Below are 25,113 nucleotides of genomic sequence, written 5' to 3'. Positions count from 1 at the left end.
GTAAAAAGTTCCTTACTGCTCTGATTCCTTAAAACAAACATTCCTTGCATTTGTACATTTAGAAATAGAGAAGAATATAATTGATAGAACCAGTAATTATAATTGGCTATTAACAGAAAGCTTATTTGGAAATAGCAAAATATTAACGTCAAAAACTAAGCCCTAGAGCCATATTTCTAAGTATATAATTTAGAATTTCCACATTGTTTTTCAGATATGTTAATACAATTAAGTTAATAAATAATTACTGAGGGCTCACTCTGGGGCAGGCATTGTCCTAAGTGTTTAAGGTGTAACAGTAAACATATTGATAATATTCTCAAGGACCTTCCATTCTAGTTAGAAAAATAGGCAATAAATGGCATATTTAAGTGCACCAAAAAAGAAGCATATTATGAAAATGAAAATTTTATAATCATTGCTTCATCATCTGTAAAATAAAGAGTGTACAAACTGAAAAACAATTCTCTGAGCTTTACTGTCTAGAATACATATAGTTCAAGAGTTTTCAAGGATTAAATATTCAAAGGTTCCCACTGTTCCTCAGCTGAAACTAAAACTAATAACTAGTGAAACTTCTAATCCTTTTCCCTCCCTTGTAAATGCTCCCTAAATGTTGCATTATAAATATTTAATGTGCACATTTTTAAAGGATTTCACATACAGTATTTGTCACAGTTTCTGAGATACTCGACCTTGAGCTATTAGAGGGCAGAAGCCTTTTTTCCCCTTTTTCTTCTTCATGAATTCAGCACAGTGCACACTATTTAGAATACAGCACAATCTTGAATTGCAAAATGTATTAAAAAATGATTTCAGTTTAATTATGTCAAAGAAACACCTTCTAACTTTACCATAATGACTGAGTCTTGTTCAAGTACTTCAAAGTTATATTTTAGAATGTTTTGATTAATTAGAAATGGATAAAGATTAATGTTGTACTTGAAACTTAAGTGCTGCTTTTCAGACAGTCTTAGAAGTATAGTCATGGCTCCAAAGTTTAAGAAGATCCCATCCAAGCTGGATTATTTAAACTCACAATAAATAGATGTATTTTCTTGGAAAAATATCTATTGTTACAGTAAAACTTGAGTTTCCTTTCTAACAAGATTGTATGATTACTCGTTTATATTGTTCTTTCCGCAGGAATTCACACACCCCCTGTTTGCATCCTGTTATTCACTTAGAGCTTCCCTTCACTTCGCTCTACTCTTTCCCTAATAGTGGGAGAGTGGTTTTAACCGCACACAAAAATCCTAATCACTGTCCGCCTGCTCCAAGTCTCATTTGCATTTAGTACTTGTTCAGGTCCTAAGAATTACGTGCAAATTTTATTCTGTGTTTTTTCAAAATATTACATTGCCTTCCTAGATAACTGGTGGTCTGGGGAAGACTTTGGGATTTTTCACACATTATTTCCCTCATCTTCCATCAAACTCCTTTCCTGTACTGAACAACCCTACAAAACTGCTTAGAATACACACTACCCTGAAATCACACTTACAGTCTTTCTAAAACTTTGTACATTTGGATTTGTCTTTCTAAAGGCAAAGAAAAATTTATTTTTAATAATTCAGGACATAATCAAAACCAGGTTAAATCACTGCCTCAGACTTATCTAGAATGCTTGTAAAAATACAGATTCCTGGGTTCTACATAAACCTACAAAGAATCAGCATAAAAAGAGCATGTCCTAGAATGTGCATTTTAACAGGCTTTCGAGGTTATGCTGATGCATACTAAAGTATAAAAACCAGTAATTCAAAGGACCTAAAATTAAAGATAATACCACCCAGCAATCCCACTACTGGGCTTATACCCTGAGAAAACCGTAATTCAAAAAGAGTCATGTACCACAATGTTCATTGCAGCACTATTTACAATAGCCAGGACATAGAAGCAACCTAAGTGTCCATCAACAGATGAATGGATAAAGAAGATGTGGCACATATATACAATGGAATATTACTCAGCCATAGGAAGAAATGAAATTGAGTTATTTATAGTGAGGTGGATGGACCCAGAGTCAGTCATAGAGAGTGAAGTAAGTCAGAAAGAGAAAAACAAATACCGTATGCTAACACATATATATGGAATCTAAAAAAAAAAAAAAAAAAGGTTCTGAAGAACCTAGGGGCACGACAGGAATAAAGACGCAGATGTAGAGAATGGACTTGAGGACATGCGGAGGGGGAAGGGTAAGCTGGGATGAAGTGAGAGAGTGGCATGGACATATATACACTACCAAATGTAAAACAGATAGCTAGTGGGAAGCAGCTGCATAGCACAGGGAGATCAGCTCGGTGCTTTGTGTCCCCCTAGAGGGGTGGGATAGAGAGGGTGGGAGAGAGACACAAGCGGGAGGGGATATGGGGATATATGTATACATATGGCTGATTCACTTTGTTATACAGCAGTAACTAACACAACATTGTAAAGCAATTATAATCCAATAAACATGTTAAAAAAAGATAATTGATGAAGGAATGACACAAATAGGGTAAAGATAATTGATGAAGGAATGACACAAATAGGGTAATAAGATCTTACTGTCGAATACACTGAGCCAGAATAAAAAATAAACTTATTAATGAAAAGCCAAGAAAATACTTTTTAACAAGTGAGAATTCCACAATGAGCCCCGCTACACTATGACATTCTTTATAAGGTAGATTTGGGAATCGCTTTTACTTGAGGTATTGAACAGGATACACATCTATTCATGAAATATATATATATATATATATATATATATATATAGAGAGAGAGAGAGAGAGAGAGAGAGAGAGAGAGAGAGACTGCTTTTTACATTAAATATACATATATTAATGTATATGTATGTGTATGCATGTGTGTAAGCATATACACATACTCACACACATAGAGACAGCCTAGAAAGCAGTAAGTATGTTAATACTGAAATGGCACACTGGCTATTCTCCAAGCAGCTTCAATTCTACTCCACTGCTTCTAAACAGGGAAAAACCCATACATTTTTTTTCTCTTTTAACATATAATTTGATTTCCCATTATAGAGGAGCAGGAAACGAAAAGGCAAAATGATCATGTCAATACATCTTGACCAGAGTCAAGGAATAGTGCCTCCCTGGCTTCTCGACTATAAACCCTCTAAGGACAGAGACCACATCTTACATGTCACGGAACCCTCCATCATAAGGTCAAACAGCACAGCATGTGAATAAATGCTGAAGATCAGGACTGCATCCCAAGAAGCTGGGATTGACCTTGGGGTTACAATCTACAACGGGGGCTCCCAAACTTGCCACACCACCAGAGTGTATGATTCCATTGGTCTAGGGTAGGGCCCAAGATTTGGCATTTCTAACAAATGGCCAGGTGACATTAATGCTGACTGTCTAGGGTCTATACTTTGAGAATCACAGATCTAGGGAAAAGTTCTCAGGATTTTGCTATATATATATGGTTCCCAGAAAAGAGAAGTAACTGAGATATGGTCAACAAAAACAACAGAGGGAATGTGGAAACCTAGTTCTAGCTCGATGACAAAATAAATATACAGCTGATACATATACACACACACACACACACACACACACACACCCACCCACCACTGAACATCACGTGACTCACCTAGAAGATGAAGGGTCTGGTATACATGAAGATTGAAAATTCAAAGGCTTTTTATATAGATCAGAGAAAACATAAGCGTCTACTATGAACACTTAAATATATAATCTTCCCTGAAGTTATTATCCTCAAATCAGTGTATATTGCCCAGATCACAATGGTTAAACTATACAATTTTTTTAAACATCTTTATTGGAGTATAATTGCTTTAAAATGGTGTGTTACTTTCTGCTTTATAACAAACTGAATCTGCTATACATATACATATATCCCCATATCCGACTCCCTCTTGCATCTGCCTCCCACCCTCCCTATCCCACCCCTGTAGGTGGTCACAAAGCACCGAGCTGATCTCCCTGTGCTATGTGGCTGCTTCCCACTAGCTATCTATTTTACATTTGGTAGTGTATATATGTCCATGCCACTCTCTCACTTCGTCCCAGCTTCCCCTTCCCCTCCCTGTGTCCTCAAGTCCATTCTCTACATCTGTGTCTTTATTCCTGTCCTGCCCCTAGGTTCTTCAGAACCTTTTTTTTTTTTTTTAGATTCCACATATATGTGTTAGCATATGGTGTTTGTTTTTCTCTTTCTGACTTACTCCACTCTGTATGACAGTCTCTAGGTCCATCCACCTCACTACAAATAACTCAATTTCGTTTCTTTGTATAGCTGAGTAATATTCCATTGTATACATGTGCCACATCTTCTTTATCCATTCATCTGTCGATGGACACTTAGGCTGCTTCCATGTCCCAGCTACTGTAAATAGAGCTGCAATGAACAGTGTGGTACGTGACTCTTCTTGAATTATGGTTTCCTCAGGGTAGGAGCAACAAAAAGCCAAGCAACTTCGTAATTGGATTATATTAATCATTTAGTCAAGCAGTTTTTGACCAAGAATCAGAAACCCAAGGAGTACATTTATTGCTTTAGTCTGCACTCACTGAAGGCGTTTATTACTGTACTACAGCTTTGTGGTAGTCCATTATTCTCCTTTTCCTTTTTGGCTCTTCAAAAACTTGAATACTTAAGCTCGTACATGATCTTGTGTTTTGCTATCCTTTTTATTGTAAAATGCAAATATTTTAAGGGATATTTTGACTCTAAATATGATAAAAGAATTTCTCACCTAAAAAAAAACTATATAATTTTTAATCCAAAATGAAGAACATACAGCATGCAAACAAACCAATAAATAAAAAAGATGCTCAGACTAAACACAGCAAACCATCTAAACATAGACCTACAGGGAAGTAACTGTTCTGCAATATTCTACACACAAACCGCAAATTCAAGTATCTGTAAATATGTCAAGGGCAGCAGTATCAGCATCATCTGACAGTAAGAAGAGCAAAATCTCTGGCGACACCAAAACCTACTGAATAAGAACCTTCATCTTATCAGGGTCCCTATGTGATTTATGAGCACGTTAAAGTTTAAGAGCACTGACATGTCCCTGAGATTTTATCATTAATTCTTTACTACTATGGGTAAAATGACATAACAGTTCCTAAAAAATCTATTTCTGACATACAAACAGACCAAAAGAGAAATCGAGGAATTATTTTACATGAGAAGACACACTGAAGCATTATTTTCAAACAAAAACTTCCATTTAAAATAATTTATGACTATGATAGACTGTGCAATTAAAGTGTAACAAACATCACCTAGTTCAAATCCCTAGCTTAAAGCAGAGTAAACTGATGCTAACATGTTCAAGTCAAATAGTTGTCAGTGGCACAATGGAGACTGAAATCCAACTCTATTGACTCCAGTGACAAAATGCCCTTTCCAATGGAAAAAAAATTTGTAATTACATTTTCCTGGAGCAAACATATAGTTAATATAAAGCAGTAGAAGTATAACTTTGAAAGGATAAACAAAATGATGTATCTGTGAAACATATTGAAGGAAATCCAGCAAAAATATATCATAGTAGTTAATATGTGTTTTATTCTTTCCAGTAAAAAAAAAAAGACCTTAAAAAACTGAGTAGAAAGGAGAAGAACCAGAAAGTGTCCTTCTTAATCTGAGTGTTACTATTTTCAAAGAATGACACCACATATTATTTAAGTGGCAGCATATGTTTGATGAATCAATCTGGAAAACTGATTTCAGAAATATTAAAAATTTGGCTTTGCTACCTAAGTTTTACTATCCAGCAATAAACAGAACTTTTTCACGTAAGGCTAATTTTTGCACTTTTCAACACAGAAGCAGAAACAGCCGTATTCAACGTAAGTATTTTGTAAGCGACTGTAGAAAAATTAAACCCTTCTGTCTTACCATCAAAGAAGCTCTTGGCTCTTAGATAACTGACACTGAGCCTAAGAACTGAAAGTTTGTCCAGCTTATTAACAACATCTTGTGGAAAAGGCAGCAGGCTGGCCAAACGGTCCAATTCCGTATTAAGTCGGTCTCTATGCCGCTTTGAAGGATTCGACTTGATTCCTTCAGCTGGGACTGGCTTGACACTAAAAAACAAACAAAATTCCATAGAATACATTAAAATCTATAAAGAAAAAATTCTGGTCACATTATAACATCTCAACTATTTTTCTAACAAAACAAACATCTAAAATCTACTTCAAGTTTACATAAATCCTTTCAAAATGCTCCCTTCATATCTTAATTAAGAAAAACAAGGGAATGGGTAAACTCCTTCATAATGTTTTATTAAAAACGTATGAACCCATCACAGGAAAATGCTGAGTACCTCTTATATACCTCATACATTTGTGGTACATGATTCCCAATTAACAAATCTATTAGGCGTTTTTCCCCTTCAAACACATCTATTGTTAGGGGGAAGAAAGAAATCTGCAGTAAGTTATGTGAAAATTATGCCTCCTTTGCTATCTTCCACAAAAATCATCTTAGCATCATTTATGTTGCAAATAAACAGGAGCGACCCTAAATAAAAAGCTGTTCTTCATCATCCTCAGCTTCCTATATTTAACACTTTCCTGTCAGTGACAACGTCTCAAAGCCATTGTGGCATCTCCACAGGGTCCTCCAGCCATCTAATGGGGTCCTCCGATATTAAGGCGAGAAAAACTTTGACTTTAGTTATTGATATTTGTCGATTGTGACAAATATTAGAGGTTAACTGTTTACTAGCAATTGCCCGCAAATTTTACTTTTATGACTGGCCAGTAATCCTTCTTAATCATTAGCCATCATAGTTTGCATCTCAATTAGAAAATCCAATGAAATCCCAACATTTAGCATGATTTTCATCTGAGAAAAATTATACCTATGGTTAGGAGTAGAACTTGAGTTCAGAAATGAGAAACTGAACTTCACACAAAAGCCTTAGCCAGGATTTCATAACAGAAATTCATCAAAGTGGATTTACAGATCATCAGACACCTAATGTTGAAATATAAAAAGAGAAGATATCAAAAAACCAAACAGGGGCTTCCCTGGTGGCGCAGTGGTTGAGAGTCTCCCTGCCAATGCAGTGGACACGGGTTCGAGCCCTGGTCTGGGAGGATCCCACATGCCACGAAGCAACTGGGCCCGTGAACCACAATTACTGAGCCTGCGCGTCTGGAGCCTGTGCTCCGCAACAAGCGAGGCAGCGATAGTGAGAGGCCCGCGCACCGCGATGAAGAGTGGCCCCGCTTGCCACAACTAGAGAAAGCCCTCGCACAGAAACGGAGACCCAACGCACCCATAAATAAATAAATTAATTAATTAAAAAAAAAAAAACAAAGTAATTTTTAGATCATGTCTCTGTACCCCACCATTTGCCAGAAAAATAAAGAATTAGCCGGAGCATTCTTATGATGAAGACTTTTTTCCTCCAGTTTTACTGAGAAGACAAAGACATTTTTGATAATTCAAATTAATTTCATCTGAAAGAGTGGAAATTGGCTTGAGTATAATGCTGTTAATTTGATTCAATCAAAACATTTCTCGACAACATGTTTTCAATGTTATATGAACATGAAGAAGTAATACTTTATGCAAAAAGATAACAGAAAGTAATATGAAAACTTAACAGGCTTTTTTCAATGTCCCTACCCAGTAATTTCTTCAGAACTTGTCTATTTCTATTTTTTTCTATTACAGTTCATGTTATTTCTACAAAAAATAAGAGTAAGAAACTGATAAAGTGGCATATATACAAAATAAGTCAGTAGATACTTCCTCTAGACTATGCGTGTAACTACATACTTAACAGAAATTGGTGACTATTTCTCTAGCTATTTTCCCTGGTCACGTGTATAATCAAATTCAAGTCACACCTAATTACTGCATCTCTCCAATTAATCAACTGAATCTCAACTTTTACCTATAATGCATGTCTACCTCATTGAATAACTGTCTACTGACTAATCACCTGTTAAAGCAAATATTTATTTGCACCTATGTCCTGGGTGGTCCAGGAAAACATTCTTCTCCTATATACTCAAAAAGTGTGACGGGAGCTGAGTTCAGCGAGCAACTGCTTGAAAAAACATTTTTATAGAAAAGGTGGTATCTGAGCTACATCTTGAAAGGAGAACAGGATTTCAGAAGGCGGCATAACTGAGGAAAGGTGAACTGTGAGAGGGCCTATCTGTGAAGCACAGGGTAAAGAGAGAGAAGGGGAAGCTGGTTAGGGCCGCCTTCCTTCAGTAAATAGTGACCACCCACCACACGTGCCAAGCACACAACACTGAGCAGTGAACCAGCTTCAAAGCGCTGCTCAATTAGATCACTTTACTGTAGAGTCTTCCCTGACCTACTCCCACTGGATTCCTCCCAGGTGACTACTGTACTTTATGCATCTTATGTAAATGCCTTAAGCACCATTCCATTAAGGAATATTCTGTGCAGACAGCATTTCCCATAATTGAAAATAAAATCTAGTCGTGCACTCTTGGTAGCTTTCCAGTAATGATTATAAAACACTGGGGAGAAGACAGTAACACAAACATTGAAGCAAGACAAGCTGCTAGGACACAGAAAGAGATAACAATAAAAGTAGGATAAAGAGGTTTAGAGGTCTTCCTCCATGTGATATTGCTGCCTGTCTTGCGCTGGCTTTTTGCAGTAGTCAACCCTGCACTAGATGAGACTATTTCTATACACAATGCAAAACTGTCCACAGCTCTAATGTATTATTATGCACATTATGGAATATTTAGCTTGAGACTGAATTTCCTAAGTCAAGTGTTATGCAACCTATATTACATATACTTGTTTGTTCTCTTATTACAATATCAACTTAATCATTTTGTATCTCCAGTGCCTAGCATAGTACTTGACACGGAGTGGACTCTCAATTAATGGCTGCTGATCAGAAGTGTCCAGAAAGGAAATGATTGCAGCCTGACCACAGGGAGTGATAGTGGGACGATAACAAGTAAGGCCTGGCTTGAGATTTTTAAACACAGCACTTTGTACCTACCACAAAGCTCCGTACCGAGCCAGACTCAAGTGTTCAGTCAACTAAACTGACGTGCTGACTTCCTAGGTATAGGAAGTAAGGGAGAGAAAAACGGTGAGTGAGGAGAGGTTGCAAATGACTGGGATTGGTAGCTTAGGATCACAACTGTATTTCCTAATGGAAAGTACGCCAAACGAAGAAAGAGGAGACTTGAGGACAGACCTCAATGATGCCAACATTTAGGTATAACGTTGAGGAAAGGGCCGCGGGCAAAGAGTATGGAGGAGGAATGATAAGGCAGATAGGAAAAGAACCCAGGCAGAATATTTTGGAGGTCACAGAACAAAGTCAAATGCACCAAGTTATTAAGGAAAGTCAGGGCTGAGAAGTACCCACTGGACTTGGCATTTCGAATCCACTGTTGTTAAAGCTGAAGTCATAGATTTGAGACACCTTTTCACCGATTTTATGAGAAAGATTCAGAACTATTTTGTGAAAATACTTCATACTTATCCACACCTATTAAAGATGCACCAAGTAATTAAAAAGAGAGTAATTCTACATCAATTACACCTGAGTTACGCTGGTACTTTTACTTTCCTATTGTCTTTAAACCTATGCCAAACATACTGCCAGCCATCTATTTAAACAAAAGTCTACATCTGAAATGTAAATAAGTGTCCCTGCAAGATTGGATTTGGGATATCTGGAATTCAGACACCTCCTGAAATAGGGAGACTGTAGATGTCGATCGGGGAAAGGAACAATTTATTATTTTTTTAAACCTTAACCTCAAAAATCTTGTCCCAACCTGTAAATCAAAATTGCTGTGAAAGCAAGACTTTAGCTGACTGCATGCCATGCTCCTGTTTTAGAAGCCCTGCATGCCATAAGTACTGGCAGTAACAAGCCCAATAGCATGTCCAGTGCCAGCTTGCATGCTCCCTTTAATACCTTTTTAATATCCCAGGCTAAAATGTCTCTTAGGCTCATCACTTGTGCTCAGGGTTTGAAACAAAGTTGAAAAACGTAACAATCCAGTTTAATCATAAATTACTGTAATTGTAAATGTTTATATTTTTATGACATTTACCATAAAACCTCAAAATGACATGCAAAGACAAAGTTTCAGTAATCCTTAGATTAAGGTGGCATTTTCTAACGAAGATTACCTATCACAGTACTGAGTTTTTTGCCCTATCGGCTTCTTGCTGTGGGTGATTTAATCTACTCTCACTGCTTCAGTCTACTTACCAGTAACTTGTTTATTTCCAGCCCCTGTACCTGAATGTCCTCACATTCATATTTTTCAGAAGTTGGGCACCGCTTCTCTGCATCTATTATGGTATGACTCTCATTCCAACAGCTAGGAAATTGAAGTATTTCTCGATAAATCTCTCTACCATACCACGTACACCCCATTAAGCCCAACTCTTAAACCCATTCATTCTTCATTTCCTCCCCATGGCTTCAGCGCATACTTATTTATCTCTGAATATAAATGCTGAATGTTTATCGTCATAAATTGTATACTTAACGTGATATTGGAGAGGGGATCTGTGACACAAATTAAGTCAAATTTCACTGTTACTCGGAATACAGCTGGATATTTTACTCCCCTATGCGAAGCAAAAAAATGTCTACAAAACCTTCGGAGAATTCTGGCTGGCAGTTACTTGTAAGGAGTCTGAATTCTTCACTCGCTCTCCTGCAGCCGCTCTACAATTGTGATGGGTTCTTCCCTTTCCCTCTTTTGCTATGCTTAAGGAGTGGTGATGAGGTACAAACGGCATATAATCTTTAGCACAAGACTTTAACAATGAAAACTGGAACATGAAATATGCCCTAGAAATCACTGTTACTTCCAAAATCCTGGAAAAAAATCATTAAGAATGTTCCCTTTTTCCTCTTCTTTTTAAAATATACACTTTTTTTCTTTGTATTTCCCTTGGAACCCACAGAGAATACATCACTAAAACATGAAAAATTTTAACTGGTGGCCAATTGTTAAATTAGTAAATATTCTCAAATACCTACTATGTATATGGTACTAGGAAGTTCTGGTTGCTATAAAGACAAATAAAAGGTAGACCTATCTTTACAGAGCTTGTCTTTCTTACTAGGAGGAGATACATTCTATAACAAGCCAAAAATCAAACATAATGTATTGCTCAATAATGTAGATGCCATAAAAGTGATGCTGGAGAGTTCAGGAAGGTAAGAGCTCACATACAGGTAGAGTAATGGGGGAAGGTTTCATGGAAATGTGGTTTCTACATCAGGTCTTAAAGATAGGTAAATCACTTCCAGTTTCATGATGGCAGAGTACATGGCTTTCTGCAACTACCCTTCTCTCTGGAAGATCATGCCAAACAAGGAAAACAGAGATAGAAACACAAAATCTGTCTTGGATAAACCTAAGACACAGCTAAACCCAGATATAAATAATATGAAGATGAAAATTAGGTAAAAAGTGAAATCAATGACAACGGAGAACAGAAAAGAAAATGTAATCATAGTATATTACTTAACTCAGCAATAAACAATACTTACAGTTAAGGAAACACTGCATGTGAATTTAATCCAAAATTGTGATAAAATTATACTGGGAGGATGAGGAGAGACTAAATAGCACTAATAACCATAACTATCACAATAAAACATCAACAGATAATGCCTACTATGCTAAACTTAAGATAACATTATACACATTATTGACTTTTTCATGTGCATGTGTTATTTAAAACGAATACTTTTCAAAACAGTATTTCATTAAAAATAAGGTAAAAGAGCAAACTGAAAAACATAAAACAAAGAAAATCAGTATGTAAAGGACATCTCAAGTAGAAAAATCTGCAAATGTACTCACTATTATTCCACACATACAATCCCAACACAGAAGTTCCATTATCTACCCCATTTTTTTTTTTTGGCTTATGAAGTTGACAATTAATATTTTTAAAGCAAAAATGCAAGGATATAGGCACTCCTACAGAGTACCAATAGGAATGGAAATTTTTTGCAGAGTAATTTGACAGCATGTTTCAGAGCATAATATCTGGCTCAACCGTAAAAGTATATCATATCTTTGTACCCAAATTTCCACTTACAGGAATTTTTCCTAAGGAATGAACTAAAAATTTACATAGAAATTCACATATCTCAAGGGTATTCTCTGAAGTACTAGTTGAAATATTTAAAGATTGGAAATAACAGAATTTCCGCCTCAAAATAAATTACAGAGCTTTAACAGAAGGGAGTACCATGCAGCCACTGAAAACAATGTTTTAAAGGAGGGGAGGTAGCTAGCACATCAATGAAAAGAGGAGGAAAAGACTCTAAGAAGAAAGGGCATGAATGCAAGTACGGAGTCAAGCAAGCACAAATCATGTATGGGCAAAGGGAAATAATTTATTCAGAACACTATTTGAGAAGAAACAGTGAGCGTTAAGGAAATCCCTAGTATGTGGGTGTACCATCTGCATCACTGAACTTACCTGGGCAGCACTGCGAAGTTGGAATGAATGTAAGCTTTGGAGCCAAAAGACCTGGAATCTGATATTAAAACTCATCCTTTCATTTACTACCTAACAATTTTGAATCTGAACCTCAGGTCCCTATCTGGAAAGCTGAAATAATAATACCTTTTCATACTACTATTATAAAAATGAAATAAAATGATGTCTGTAAAGCACTGTGCCTGCTTATGTCACAATAAGTACTAACAAACAGTAGATTTTTGTTATATAAAACCAGTATGCAAAAATATCAGTTTTAAAAGAAGAGTGGAAGTAGAAAAGTACTGTTGTTAAAGATTTGCATGGTACTAATTTCTAAGTAAGTGTCTAAATTATATGCACCAATGAGCATGTACTGTGTATGTTTTTTCACCAGTGGAGTAGTACATTTCATTACCCACAATTGAGAATGCAATCATATACTGCCTCTTACTGTTTCACAGGAGAATTGATTGTTCTGTGATAATGTAAGCTGAAATTATTTAAAAATAGAATCTATATTTCTGTTAGAAGTCTTTACAGCTTATAAAATACTCTTCCTCTGCTAATTTTAGTTGTGAGAGTGGCAATGTAGGTGTTGACTGCCTGCCTTATTGGTCAATCACTTGCCAAGACCTATACAAGTGAGAAAAGTAGACCTCATCTTTTAGTTTAGAGCTAGTGCTTTTTCAATTTTAGTTTAGAACTAGCGCTTTTTCAACTAGTGCTCACTGTTTCCTCTTTACACTATGTATTTGTATAAATGTTACCAATAACTAATCACTTTCACTTACTTATTTCATAGGTCCAATATTTGAGAGCCTTTATAGTCACTATGTATAAACTATCTGAACAAAGCTTATTTGAAAGAAAAACAACAGTGGAGAAACAATTATGTAACTAAAAATACCTATATTTTTATTTTAGAAGCTATTTAGGAAATTTTATCATAGTACGTTTATATCAAACATTTTCAGTAAAACAATTTTATTCAACTAAGTAGGTATTGTATAAGTGAGGTTCATTAGGTTTAAACAGAATGAATAGCAATTTAGCAAACATAGCAAGGAAGACACTGCCTTTATACTAATGTTATTAGTGTGTTAACAAAGTAAAAAGGGTCAACTAAGGCTGAGAAGTTATTTCTAACTCTGACACTTCATGATGGCTGGCTTGATCACCACCACTAATGATATCATTTTTAAGTGTAGATTTCATTTACTCAACACCTATTATTTGCCAATATTCAGCACTAATTTTCTAAAAATATGGTAAATTGAAGTACCACTAAAACTTTTTATGTATTAATAGAACTTAAAAACTACAAAAATACATCCAAAGTTATTATCATTAGGGAAAAGAAACCCAGACTCTATTTAATTCAATAGTGTGCTTTTCACCTATCTTCATGCAGCAAAGTAATTAAAGAAATGTACAAAAAGGCTTTCATCTCCAAAGAAAATAAAACAAGAAGAGGATTTAAGTAAAAACAAATTGTTTTTTCTTTCTTTCTTTCTTTCTTTTTTTTTTTTTTGAGCAGGGTTATTTTAAGGAACAGGTAAGGAAACAGTAGAACCTATTCCTAAGGGTATCTTTGAAAATTTCTTTAGGAACATGGATCAGATGCAAGGTTGCTTCATATCCTTTAATCTTCTAGCTTTCATTACTCCGAAAAGAAAAGAAACATTTACTGAGTGTCTACTATGTACAAGATACTTTAGCGGGATTAAATTTAACACGTTTAAAATATATTTCGTACTAAGATAATTTTCAACGTTGGACTTTGCCACTAGGGGGCGTTGATCCCGTTTAATAAATTCCATTGAAGATTGGAAGAGCTTCAGGTTAAAAGTATGTCACACACTTGGTTCCAAAATTTTATGGAATTGTATATTTAAATGGCCATCTTTTTAACAGTCCTATAATTATGCTACAACATATTTTCTCTTTAAGATACAATGGCTGACTTAAGGGGTCAAAGTTAAATAGATCTCAATAACATTTTCAGCTCAAACAAGATGAATTTTTCTGACAATGTGCCAACATATTATAGAGCCTATTAGCCACAAACTAGTAATTTAACTAAAAAAACACATTAAACTTAATATTGGGTTTATGGCCCCATTCTTAAAATGGACTTTGATTAACTGCATTTTAAGTTAACCATTTTTTCATTCTGGTAAAAACAATTTATAAACAATTTCATGTGATTCTGTAAATGCCAGCACTAGGCTTTTCTTATGGAGCAGTGACCTTTTAAGGCATTTATATGATTAAAAGCAACGCATGATGTTCAATAAAGATCTGATAAACATTTATACTAACTAAATAAAATAAGGGTGAATGTAGAAACGCTTTAGTTGTCTTGTATTAGAGATTATTAAATACAAATATACTAACATCTTAGAAAGTATATTAAAATGCTAATATAAAATAATAAAAGGTACATCTTACGTAAATAAAATGTACAGTACTATGTTTAAAGGAAAAATCTTTAATAAAACATTAACGAGAAGCCAAAAATGTTAAACTTTATGATGAATAAAAATTAAAGCATTCTATTAAAGTCATCTAGGTCTTTCTGTAACACACTGACTGAAATGCAGTAACTTAAAAATCCATCAGGGGCATCTTCAGGTTATGTGACCATATACATAACACCTATGATAAAACTCTATTATATATAATGCCAAGTATACCAGTGTATTAATAAATACATAGAAGCGTTTGTGACGCCTCTGAATTTTAAATAACCACTAAGGACAAAGTCAAATTAGACAAATACATTTTTATATAAGAAACCACTCTATAAAACGCAAGTATTGAAAACCAATGTCAACAGAACTGCCAAGACAAAAACTGCTGATTCGGCAGTATTCCTAACGTCGGCCACACTGCAGGATAAGTCTTCCAAATTTTAATCAGTCTATTTATAGATGAATATCCTCTGTTAATGCCAAGTCTAGATCTGAAGACCTATAATCACTGAAATTCTAAAAGGAAATTAAAACTCCAGAATAATTAAACTTTTAAACTGGTCTTAAATATTAATCTTAAACTGTTATTTTTCTGGTTTGGATTAGTGACCTAAATTAAGTTTTAAGCCAAATGCACACTTCTGATTTGTTCTGAGGAACTGTTTAATGTGTTCTGAAAGTTGTTTATGAAAGTTTGAAAAATGTGAAGTAAAATAACTCAGGGATAATAATTAGGAATAAACACATGAATACTGCCAATTCACAAAAGTAAATCTGTCTCAAGCACGGATTTTTCTTTTTTCTGAAAAAAAAGGATTTGCCATCTCACACAAATATCCCACCAAAACAAACAAACAAAAAATCTAAGTTTGTAATCTATCAGAACTGACTAAACTTGGAAGTAGAGGGAGAAGGGAATTAGAGAAAGATGCTAAGAATGAAAACGTCTGTTTCAATAATTCCAGCTCCAAATCATTTACAGACCCAAAGTGATAAGAAAGCTCCCCCAAAAGGTGACTGAAAATACAAATCCGTTACTGTATTCTGGCTACTACACTCACTCAAAACTGCTACCATCTCTATACATTGTACCGATGCGTTCACGCTGAGCGCTACAAAATTACTGCCAAATAAGTAAAGAGTGCAACAGAAAGCCAGTTGCACCGGACTAAAAAATACCTTCAGAAACACTCATTCCCTTTCCTGCAGACAGCACGTGTTTAGCTCCTAAAAGCATCTCCCCCCATCAGGAGTGAGAATGGTGACCGTCCTCTAACCTAACCGAGGAGGATATTAAATGTGAAAGGGGATTTCAAGACGGGCTTAGGTTAACTAATCCACCAGCCAGCCCCACAGGGCAGACCAGAGCTGTCAACAAATTAGGACCATAGCACAGTGAACAGTGCTACAAATGGGTGGGGGGTGGGGGTGCGAGGGTGCGCGTGCCCTAGAGACTGGGGAACGGGGGGCACAATTTTTTAAATGCGATCTTTAAACACGGAAAAACCCAAGGCCTGGGTTTCTCGACCGGCCTCCAAATCGCGATTCCACGGACTGCGTGGGGAAGGGACCTAATCACCAGGCCGCGGGGATGTGGGCACGGGTGAGGCGGCCTCCGGCACCTGCGCGCCTGAGCGCCCACCCCCGCGCCGAGGACGCGCACCAGACACTCACGTTTTCTGCACCGGCTTCCGCCGCTTGCGACTGGCGTAGGTGATGTTGGCGCTGCTGCTGTTCATGGTGCCCGGCTGGCGGCGGCTTCTCCCCGGGCGCGGGCGCGGACAGCCCGGTCCCCGGGACCCGGCGGCGACCGGGACGACTGCGGCTTAGGCGGCCGGCGCCGGGTTCCACGCAGCCGCGCCCGCTCCACCTGCACCCTCCCCGGGCGGTGGCAAAGACGCCGCACCCCAAGAGCCTTGGCTCCCGCAGCCCCGAGTCCAAGTGCGCCGCCCGGGCCTGGCGCCGGCGGTCGAGGGGCGGAGACCGGTGAGCCGGGCGACGCAGGTGCTGTCTATACGGGCGGAGGCGGCGCAGCGTTGCCCGCAGGTGAGGCGGCCCGAATGGAGGAGGAGCCTGGGCCGCCTGTTTGGAATCCCAGCCTGGGTCGCGCGCTCTGGCGCCGCGCCCCGTGACCGTCGCCGCGGCCCCTTGGGTGAAGGAGGCGACGCCGCGCTGCTCCCGGGGCTTCCCCGATCCCGGGTACTTCCCGCCTTTGGAGCTCGGACTCCGGCCGCCGCTTTCGGTGCCACCAGCTTCCGCTCGACCACGCGTCTGCCTCTGGTCTGAGCCGGTGGTCCCAGTAACGCTCTCTGAACCTAGCGTCGAGGGGACTCGACAGGCGCTGCCTCCCGCCGCCGCTTGCACCGGCTGAATGGCAGAAGCGCCCCCGACTCCTCTCTGGCCCCGCCCCGCCTCGTGGCCCCGCCTCTCGCGGCCCCGCCCCCTAGCAGCCCCGCCCCATTCTATTTGACTCCGCCCTTCCTTACAGTTCCCTTGAGGGCCCCACCCTCTCGGCACGTGATGACGCAAGGCGTAATGACCCCTTCCCCCACCCCCGGTATCCATGTTCTTGAGGTCAAGGAAAGGAATCTGTGGACACATTTCCAGTCCAGAAAGACGTGTGACAACAAATTATGTGTAGCCAAACGCTTTGTAATTAGACAGTCTCAAGGATAGAAATGCCAAATAGTGAACTTAAATTCACCTATGTAAGAGACAGTGATGCAGCTAATTTTGGGCTAAGAATTACAGTGAGCTGGCAGAAAACCAGTGGAACTATAAATTTTCCTCGAGAAGAAATCTTCAGGAGGCCACATCTGAGTTGAACTTGAAGGCTAGGCGTTTACTTGTCTTTTTGTTTGGGTTTGGTTTTTGTCTCCATACTAGACAGTATAGTATTTTTTCCCCAGCCAGAATAACTTTGTTAATCTATAGTCAGATTTCAGTAAGGTAGAAAGGAAGGAAGAAAGGCAGCAGGAGGCATTTGAGGATAAGTAGTCTGGTATGGCTGGAGAGAGGAGCTGGAAGTGAAATTCAGGAATTCTAGGATCAAATCATAAAGCTTTGATCAAGAGTCCAGATTTTATTCTGCAGTCAATGGAAACATTTTAAGGATCCACAGCAGGAAAATGACATTCTGGTGTCTTGGAAAAGTCACTCTGGAATGAAAGTGCAAACTAGATTACAGGAGAGCAAGACTGGATGCAGGGAGAGTAGTTAGGGAGTTGTTGAAGTAGTCCAGGTAAAAGTCCAGGGAAGTGACAGTGGGATAGAGAAAAAAAAAGAAAGAATAGATAAGGAAATAGATGACAAGAGGAGTATGTTTTGCTTGTCAGGAGCAGAAGGGCAACCAGACTAAGATGTCTAGATGAAATCTCACACCATATCCATTCCTACATTTCAAAATGTCATCAAACCATTTCCACCTGGTGAGTTTGTTACCTCAAATTCAGAACATTGATAAATTGAACATCATTTTCTTCAGCTGAAACCTTGTTCTGTCTCTGGCTCAACCATTCTCCAATGAACCTATGAAACATCTTCAACTCCCCTACCACTTACATCTAAATATTCCAGCAAATACTATTAAATTTTGTGCTTAGCAACGTCCCTAATTCATCTTCCTCCACCTTATTCTTCAATAATAACACCCAGAGTGCCCAACTCAAATGCCGTATCATTTGCGATTCCTATCCAAATATTGTGGATAATTACCCCCTCCACACATTAATTCAATTAAGAGATATTTTGAGGGTAATGCCTGTGTGCCATGATTGTTCTAGTACTGAGGAGACAATGGTGAACAAAAACAGAAAAGTACCATACTCTCAGGAAATACTGTAATGGAGAAGTACACGATTCAGTATGGTCTTCTAGTAGAGAAATTTGACCTAGACATTGAGACAAAGATAAGCTTTTGCAAAATCATGACAGTTGAGTTGCGGTCTGAAGGATAAAGTCTTAGGAGAAAAGAGGGGAAGGGCATTCCAAGCCAATGAAATAGTACAAGCAACATCCGTTTAGTGGGAAGGAGCCTGGTAAGTAGTATGATGGACTAAAACAAGTTCAGGATGAGCAGGGGAGAAGGGCAGAAATGATCAAATTTGTGTTTCAAAATATCACCATATCTGCAGAGTGTAGAACAGATAAAAGAGGGAGGAGCAGAAAGGAATGGAAATGATACTCCTTAGGAAACCATTAGCAGTAGCCCAGCCAAGGGATGCCAATTACTGATACAAGGGTGGAGGTGATAGTGTAGATGGAAAAAAAGTGAATAGGTTCCACAGAATTTGAGGAGGTCTTGAAAGATGGAAAGGATGAATATATGACAGTGACAGAAGAGGATGTGTCAAAAACACAGTAATAGCTTTTTGGACTATGTATCAGGCTATGTAATAATGGCATGTGCTGGTGGGAAATTATTAATTTAGCTTGGATCTTTTATGTTTGAGGTACCTTTGAGACATCAAAGGTGTCAAGTAGGCCGTAGGATATATAGGTTTGTAACTCAAAGATGTGTGAGCTGGAGAATATCTCAGAAATCATCTGCATTTAAGTGACAAAGAAGAGATTATGAAGGTTGTGGGGTGCAAATATATGCTAGAAAAGGAGGACTGGGCACCAAAAAACTTCAGTATGTAATATCTAATTGCTGGATAGAAGATTATGGTGCTGTAAAACTGAAAAAGACTTGCTAGAATGGTAACAAGAAAATAAGGAGACTTTTGTCATGGAGGACAAAGTGGAAAAATGTCAGAGTGGTTCACAGTATTGAATGCTGTTGAGAGGTTCAAATAAGATGAGAACTGGAAATGTCCTTTTTGGCTTCTCAAAATGGGGTAATTTGTAACTTTAGTGAACACCGTTGGTGGACTAATGGACCTACAAATCACACGGAAGTGGGAACAGAATTGAATTGGAGATGAGGAGGTGACATTGGCAAACACAGACAATTGTTTTTTTAAAAAAGTTTGTGAAACTGAGAGACCTAGGATGGCAGCTAGGGGGAGTAAAGGGTTAAATTGGGATTTTTTCTTTTTCTTTTTAAGTGGGTGGTACTTAAGCAGATGAGAGAGAGGTGAGAGAGAGATTGAAATTGACTGCGTAAAAATGACAAAGAACATTAAGAAGAAGAACTGATACTAAAAATAGTAAAGGCAGGAGGGAAAGAGTGCCAAAGCAGAAAGGGGGAGTTAGGATAACTGTAGTTTTGATAATAACAGAAACAGCCCCTCTAGTGCTTTACTCTTCGAAGTGGTCCACAGCTTCTCATGAGAATTATGAGAAATGCAGAATCTCTGGGTGTCCTTACTGACTCAGAATCTGAATTTAATAAGATCGCCCAGGTGATTCAAAGGTACATAAAGTTCGAGGAACATTACTCTATAAGCTGGGGGACAGAAGAGTGGTGGGTGAGATAGAGAAGGCTGATAATTTTGGATCAGAAAGATAAAGAAGGTGTGATGAGGAGGTAGCATGACCTACAAAGGGACAGGTGTGTTTTGTGGGTGATGGTTTTTGTTTTATTTTAATTTTACAAGACTGTAAGGTAAAAGTGATCCAGGATATGGCAATGGGGAACTAGGTGGACATCAACACTATATCCTGTATATGTGATGAAAGAAAATAATTAGGCACCATTTGGGAACTGATAGCCTTGGGGAGAGCTAGATTTTAGTTTAGGGCAAAAGGTGGAACGAGTTCCCAAAGAAGGCAGTGCGTACAGGGGAGTTTGCTGTTTATGGATTAGCAATTCCAAGGGCACAGAATCAACCATCTTTATCTTACCTTCTCTTTTATTTCCCCATCTCTGTATTATTATCCAGAGCCATTCTGTCTAAAATGTATAAAGTGTAAACAAATAATTTCCTCCTTGCATAGGAACTTTAAGGGTGAAAAATGCATAACAAAACATAATTTATTGATTCTGTACCTTAAAGTGCTTTTTCAGAAAAGGGATATACTAAATGTACAAAATCCCATAAATCAATCTTAATCTACTGTTTTAAAAAAAGTCCACCCTTTTTAAGGTTGTTAGTTATTTAATACAATCCTTTGCTATCTTATTTTGTCCTACTTCCATATCCCTATTTCCTGTTTGACTTTAGGATTCTGTTTGACTTTATTTTACTAATTGATCTTTATACCAGGATTAAAATAGAATATCAATAAGATTTTCAGAATTCATTTCATTTTAATACTGACATCATGCACTTCCCTTAAAATTTGTGCTTACTATGTCAATAAAATCAGGCTTTGTAGTAGAATGCCATTTAAAAAAAAAAAGAATGAGTTGCCACTTTCTAGAAACTATCACCTTCTACTTCTAATATCACCACTGTAGAACATGGTTCTCAAAGTGTGGTTTGTGGCCTTTGCTAAGATTTTAAAATTTTCTATGAGCAATTTTTATGTAATAACATGGCTTTTTCTGCTACAAAGCTACAGTAATCAAAACAGTATGGTACTGGCACAAAAACAGAAATATAGATCAATGGAACAGGATAGAAAGTCCAGAGACAAAGCCACGTACCTATGGGCACCTAATCTGTTACAAAGGAGGCAAGGATATACAACGGAGAAAAGAGTCTCTTCAGTAAGTGGTGCTGAGAAAACTGGACAGCTACATGTAAAGGAATGAAATTAGAACATTCTCTAACACTATATACAAAAATAAACTCAAAATGGATTAAAGACCTAAATGCAAGATCTGATACTATAAAACTCTTAGAGGAAAACACCGGCAGAACACTCTCTGACATAAAGCACAGCAAGATCTTTTCTGATCCACCTGCTAGAGTACTGAAAACATAAACGAGTTCTTCCCTGGTGGCACAGTGATTAAGAATCCACCTGCCAATGCAGGGGACACGGGTTCTAGCCCTGGCCCAGGAAGATCCCACATGCTGCGGAGCAACTAAGCCTGCGTGCCACAACTACTGAAGCCTGCGCGCCTAGAGCCCGTGCTCTGAAACAAGAAGCCACGACAATGAGAAGCCCATGCACCGCAACAGAGTAGCCCCCACTCCCCGCAACTAGAGAAAGCCTGCGTGCAGCAACAAAGACCCAACACAGCCAAAAATAAAAACAAATAAATAAATGTATTTTAAAAAAAGAAAATATAAACGAAAATAAATAAATGGGACCTAATTAAACGTAAAAGCTTTTGCACAGCAAAGGAAACCATAAGCAAAATGAAAAGACTTGACTTCCCTGGTGGCGCGGTGGTTAAGAATCTGCCTGCCAATGCAGGGGACGTGGGTTTGATCCCTGGTCTGGGAAGATCCCACATGCTGCAGAGCAACTAAACCTGTGTGCCACAACTACTTAACCTGTGGCTCTAGAGCACATGAGCCCCAACTACTGAAGCCCACGCACCTAAAGCCTGTGCTCCACAACAAGAGAAGCCACCGCAATGAGAAGCCTGCACACCTCAACGAAGAGTAGCCCCTGCTCCCCGCAACTAGAGAAAGCCTGTGTGCCGCAACAAAGACCCAATGCAGCCGAAAGTAAATAAATGAAATAAATAAGTAAAAATTTTTTAAAAATCATGAAAAGGAATGTTTAAAAAAAAATGAAAAGACAACCCACAGAATCGAGAAAATATTTGCAAATGAAATGACTGACAAGGAATTGCCAAAATATACAAACAGCTCATGCAGCTCAATATCAAAAAACAAAAAACAAAAAACCCAAAACAAACAACCCAATCAAAAAACGGGTGGAAGATCTAAATAGACATTTCTCCAAAGACGACATACAGATGACCAAAAGGCCCATGAAAATATGCTCAGCATCCCTAATTATTAGAGAAATGCAAATCAAAACTACAATGAGATACTAAGTCACACCGGTCAGAATGGCCATCATCAAAATCTACAAACAAATCTACAAACAAATCTACAAAACAAAATCTACAAACAATAAATTCTGGAGAGGGTGTGGAGAAAAGGGAACCCTCCTGCACTCTTTGTGGGAATGTAACTTGGTACAGTCTCTGGAGAACAGTATGGTTCCTTAAAAGACTGAAAATAAAGCTACCATATGATCCAGCATTCCCACTCCTGGACATATATCTGGAGAAAACCATAATTCGAACAGATACACGTACCTCAATGTTCATTGCAGCACTATTTACAATAGCCAGGGCATGGAAGCAACCTAAATGTCCACTGACATAGGAATGGATAAAAAAGATGTGGTACATATATACAATGGAATATTAGCCATAAAAAAGTGAAATAATGCCATTTGCAGCAACATGGATAGAGATGGTCATACTGAGTGAAGTAAGTCAGAGAAAGACAAATATCATATGATACCGCTTATATGTGGAATCTAAAAAAAAATGGTACAAATGAACCTATTTACAAAACAGAAATAGAGTCACAGATGTAGGAAAAACACTTATGGTTACCATGGGGGAAGGGGGGGAGGGACAAATTGGGAGACTGGGATTGACACATACACACTACAACTAATAAGAACCTACTGTATAGCACAGGGAACTCCACTCAATACTCTGTAATGACCTATATGGGAATAGAATCTAAAAAAGAGTGGATATATGTATAACTGATTCACTTTGCTGTACAGCAGAAACTAACACAACATTGTAAATCAAATATACTCCAATAAAAATTAATTTAAAAATAAGATAAAAATAAAATCACACCTTCCAAAAAATGACTTTTTCTTATAAAATTAATTTGCCTCTAAGAGTTTATGAATATTTGACTGCCTTTTCCAAAGCAACATTATCCTTTTATTTAGTTTAGGTGAGATTACTTTCTGAGGTTTACGATGCAGCTTTATATCTGTGGGTTCTTGTTTCCTGGTAAATGTTACGAGAAAAAGAAATAAGTTTTAGGAATGCTACTATAAATAGCAGCTGTTTTACAATAAAAAAGAACTGAAATGAATGCTAACCTTATTCTGTCAGAGTATGTGCATTTATTCATTTCATCCAGCAAGGTTTTAGCTTCTATAATATACCAGACCGTGGGATGTGGTGCTGGTACCAGACATATTCCTAGCCTCTTAGAGCTTACATTCTAATGAGAGAGAGAAGTTATACAAGTAGTTATACAAATAAATATATAATTGCCACTATGATAAGTGCTATGAGATGAATACTCTGAGAATATGTAATAGGTGAATTTGCCTTGGTTAAGGGAGGCTACCCTGAGGCGAATTGTGAGACACGGTAGGCATTTTGTAGGTGACATGGGGAGGGAAAGTGCACCCCAAGCAGACAGACATTTATTACAATTTTTACCTTCTTTTCAATCCTGCAGCTTCTTACCCCAGGCCTTCAGAATGATCTATTTCACTTATCCTCTGCTTCTACATTTTACATCACATATTACATTTACATTAAATATTTTAGAGAGCATAGCCCATCCTTCACAAACTGTGTACTGGGGCACCCCAAGGGCGCCCCAACAAACTCAAAGGGGCACCTCTTAGACCTTACATTCATGGGCTATTTAAAATTTTCAAGGCCAACACAGTGACATCAGTTGGACACCATGCAAAACACTACCTCCAATTAGATTAGACCTTCAACATGAAATTGTACTCAGTCCGTTTTTTTTTTTGCGGTACTTGGGCCTCTCACTGTTGTGGCCTTTCCCTTTGCGGAGCACAGGCTCCGGACGCGCAGGATCCGCGGCCATGCCTCACGGACTTAGCCGCTCTGCGGCATGTGGGATCTTTGCAGACCAGCGCACGAACCCGTGCCCCCTGCATTGGCAGGCGAACTCTCAACCACTGCGCCACCCGGGAAGCCCTGTACTCCAACCTTCTGATGACATCTTTTAAGGCAGCGTTTTGTAAGTTGCTGTTATAAAACACAAGAACCATGGGAAAATGCCTGTGGAACAGGAAATGAGGACACTGGTTTCCCATGCAATTCCAAGGTTTCAGAATTTGTAAAGTATCCAATAAACATGCACACGCCATTAAGAACGTAACAAAAAGTTTTAGAAATGTATGTGTATTATTTTTTTTTAATAGCAACGAAGTTGTTAGGACAGACACACATAATAAGTTTGGACCTAGCTACTTAATAAATGGAATTATTAGGTATTTCTTTTAGCCTCCACACCATGAAAACACTTCTGAGATAATAAGAGAGCCATGAACT

General features: G+C 38.1%; 1 protein-coding gene across 1 annotated transcript in view; it reads right to left on the bottom strand.

Moving 5' to 3' along the window:
* AHR (aryl hydrocarbon receptor) overlaps nucleotides 1–17,309 on the bottom strand; it is a 49,596-nt gene extending 32,287 nt beyond the window's left edge. Inside the window, exons 1-2 of the mRNA XM_027102593.1 lie at nucleotides 16,641–17,309; nucleotides 5,899–6,086 (exon numbers count right to left, since the gene is read on the bottom strand). Of these exons, the coding sequence (XP_026958394.1) occupies nucleotides 5,899–6,086; nucleotides 16,641–16,705 (253 nt within the window). The 5' untranslated portion in view covers nucleotides 16,706–17,309. The remainder of the gene's footprint in view (nucleotides 1–5,898; nucleotides 6,087–16,640) is intronic.
* Between the last annotated feature and the right edge of the window lie 7,804 nt (nucleotides 17,310–25,113).

This window comes from Aethalodelphis obliquidens, unplaced genomic scaffold (genome assembly GCF_003676395.1).
Source record: "Aethalodelphis obliquidens isolate GAN/ISIS:26980383/991018 unplaced genomic scaffold, ASM367639v1 scaffold5, whole genome shotgun sequence".
Taxonomy (NCBI): Eukaryota; Metazoa; Chordata; class Mammalia; order Artiodactyla; family Delphinidae; genus Aethalodelphis; species Aethalodelphis obliquidens.
Note: the sequence above shows the minus strand (reverse complement) of the source record. Positions and strands in the feature narration are given on the sequence as shown.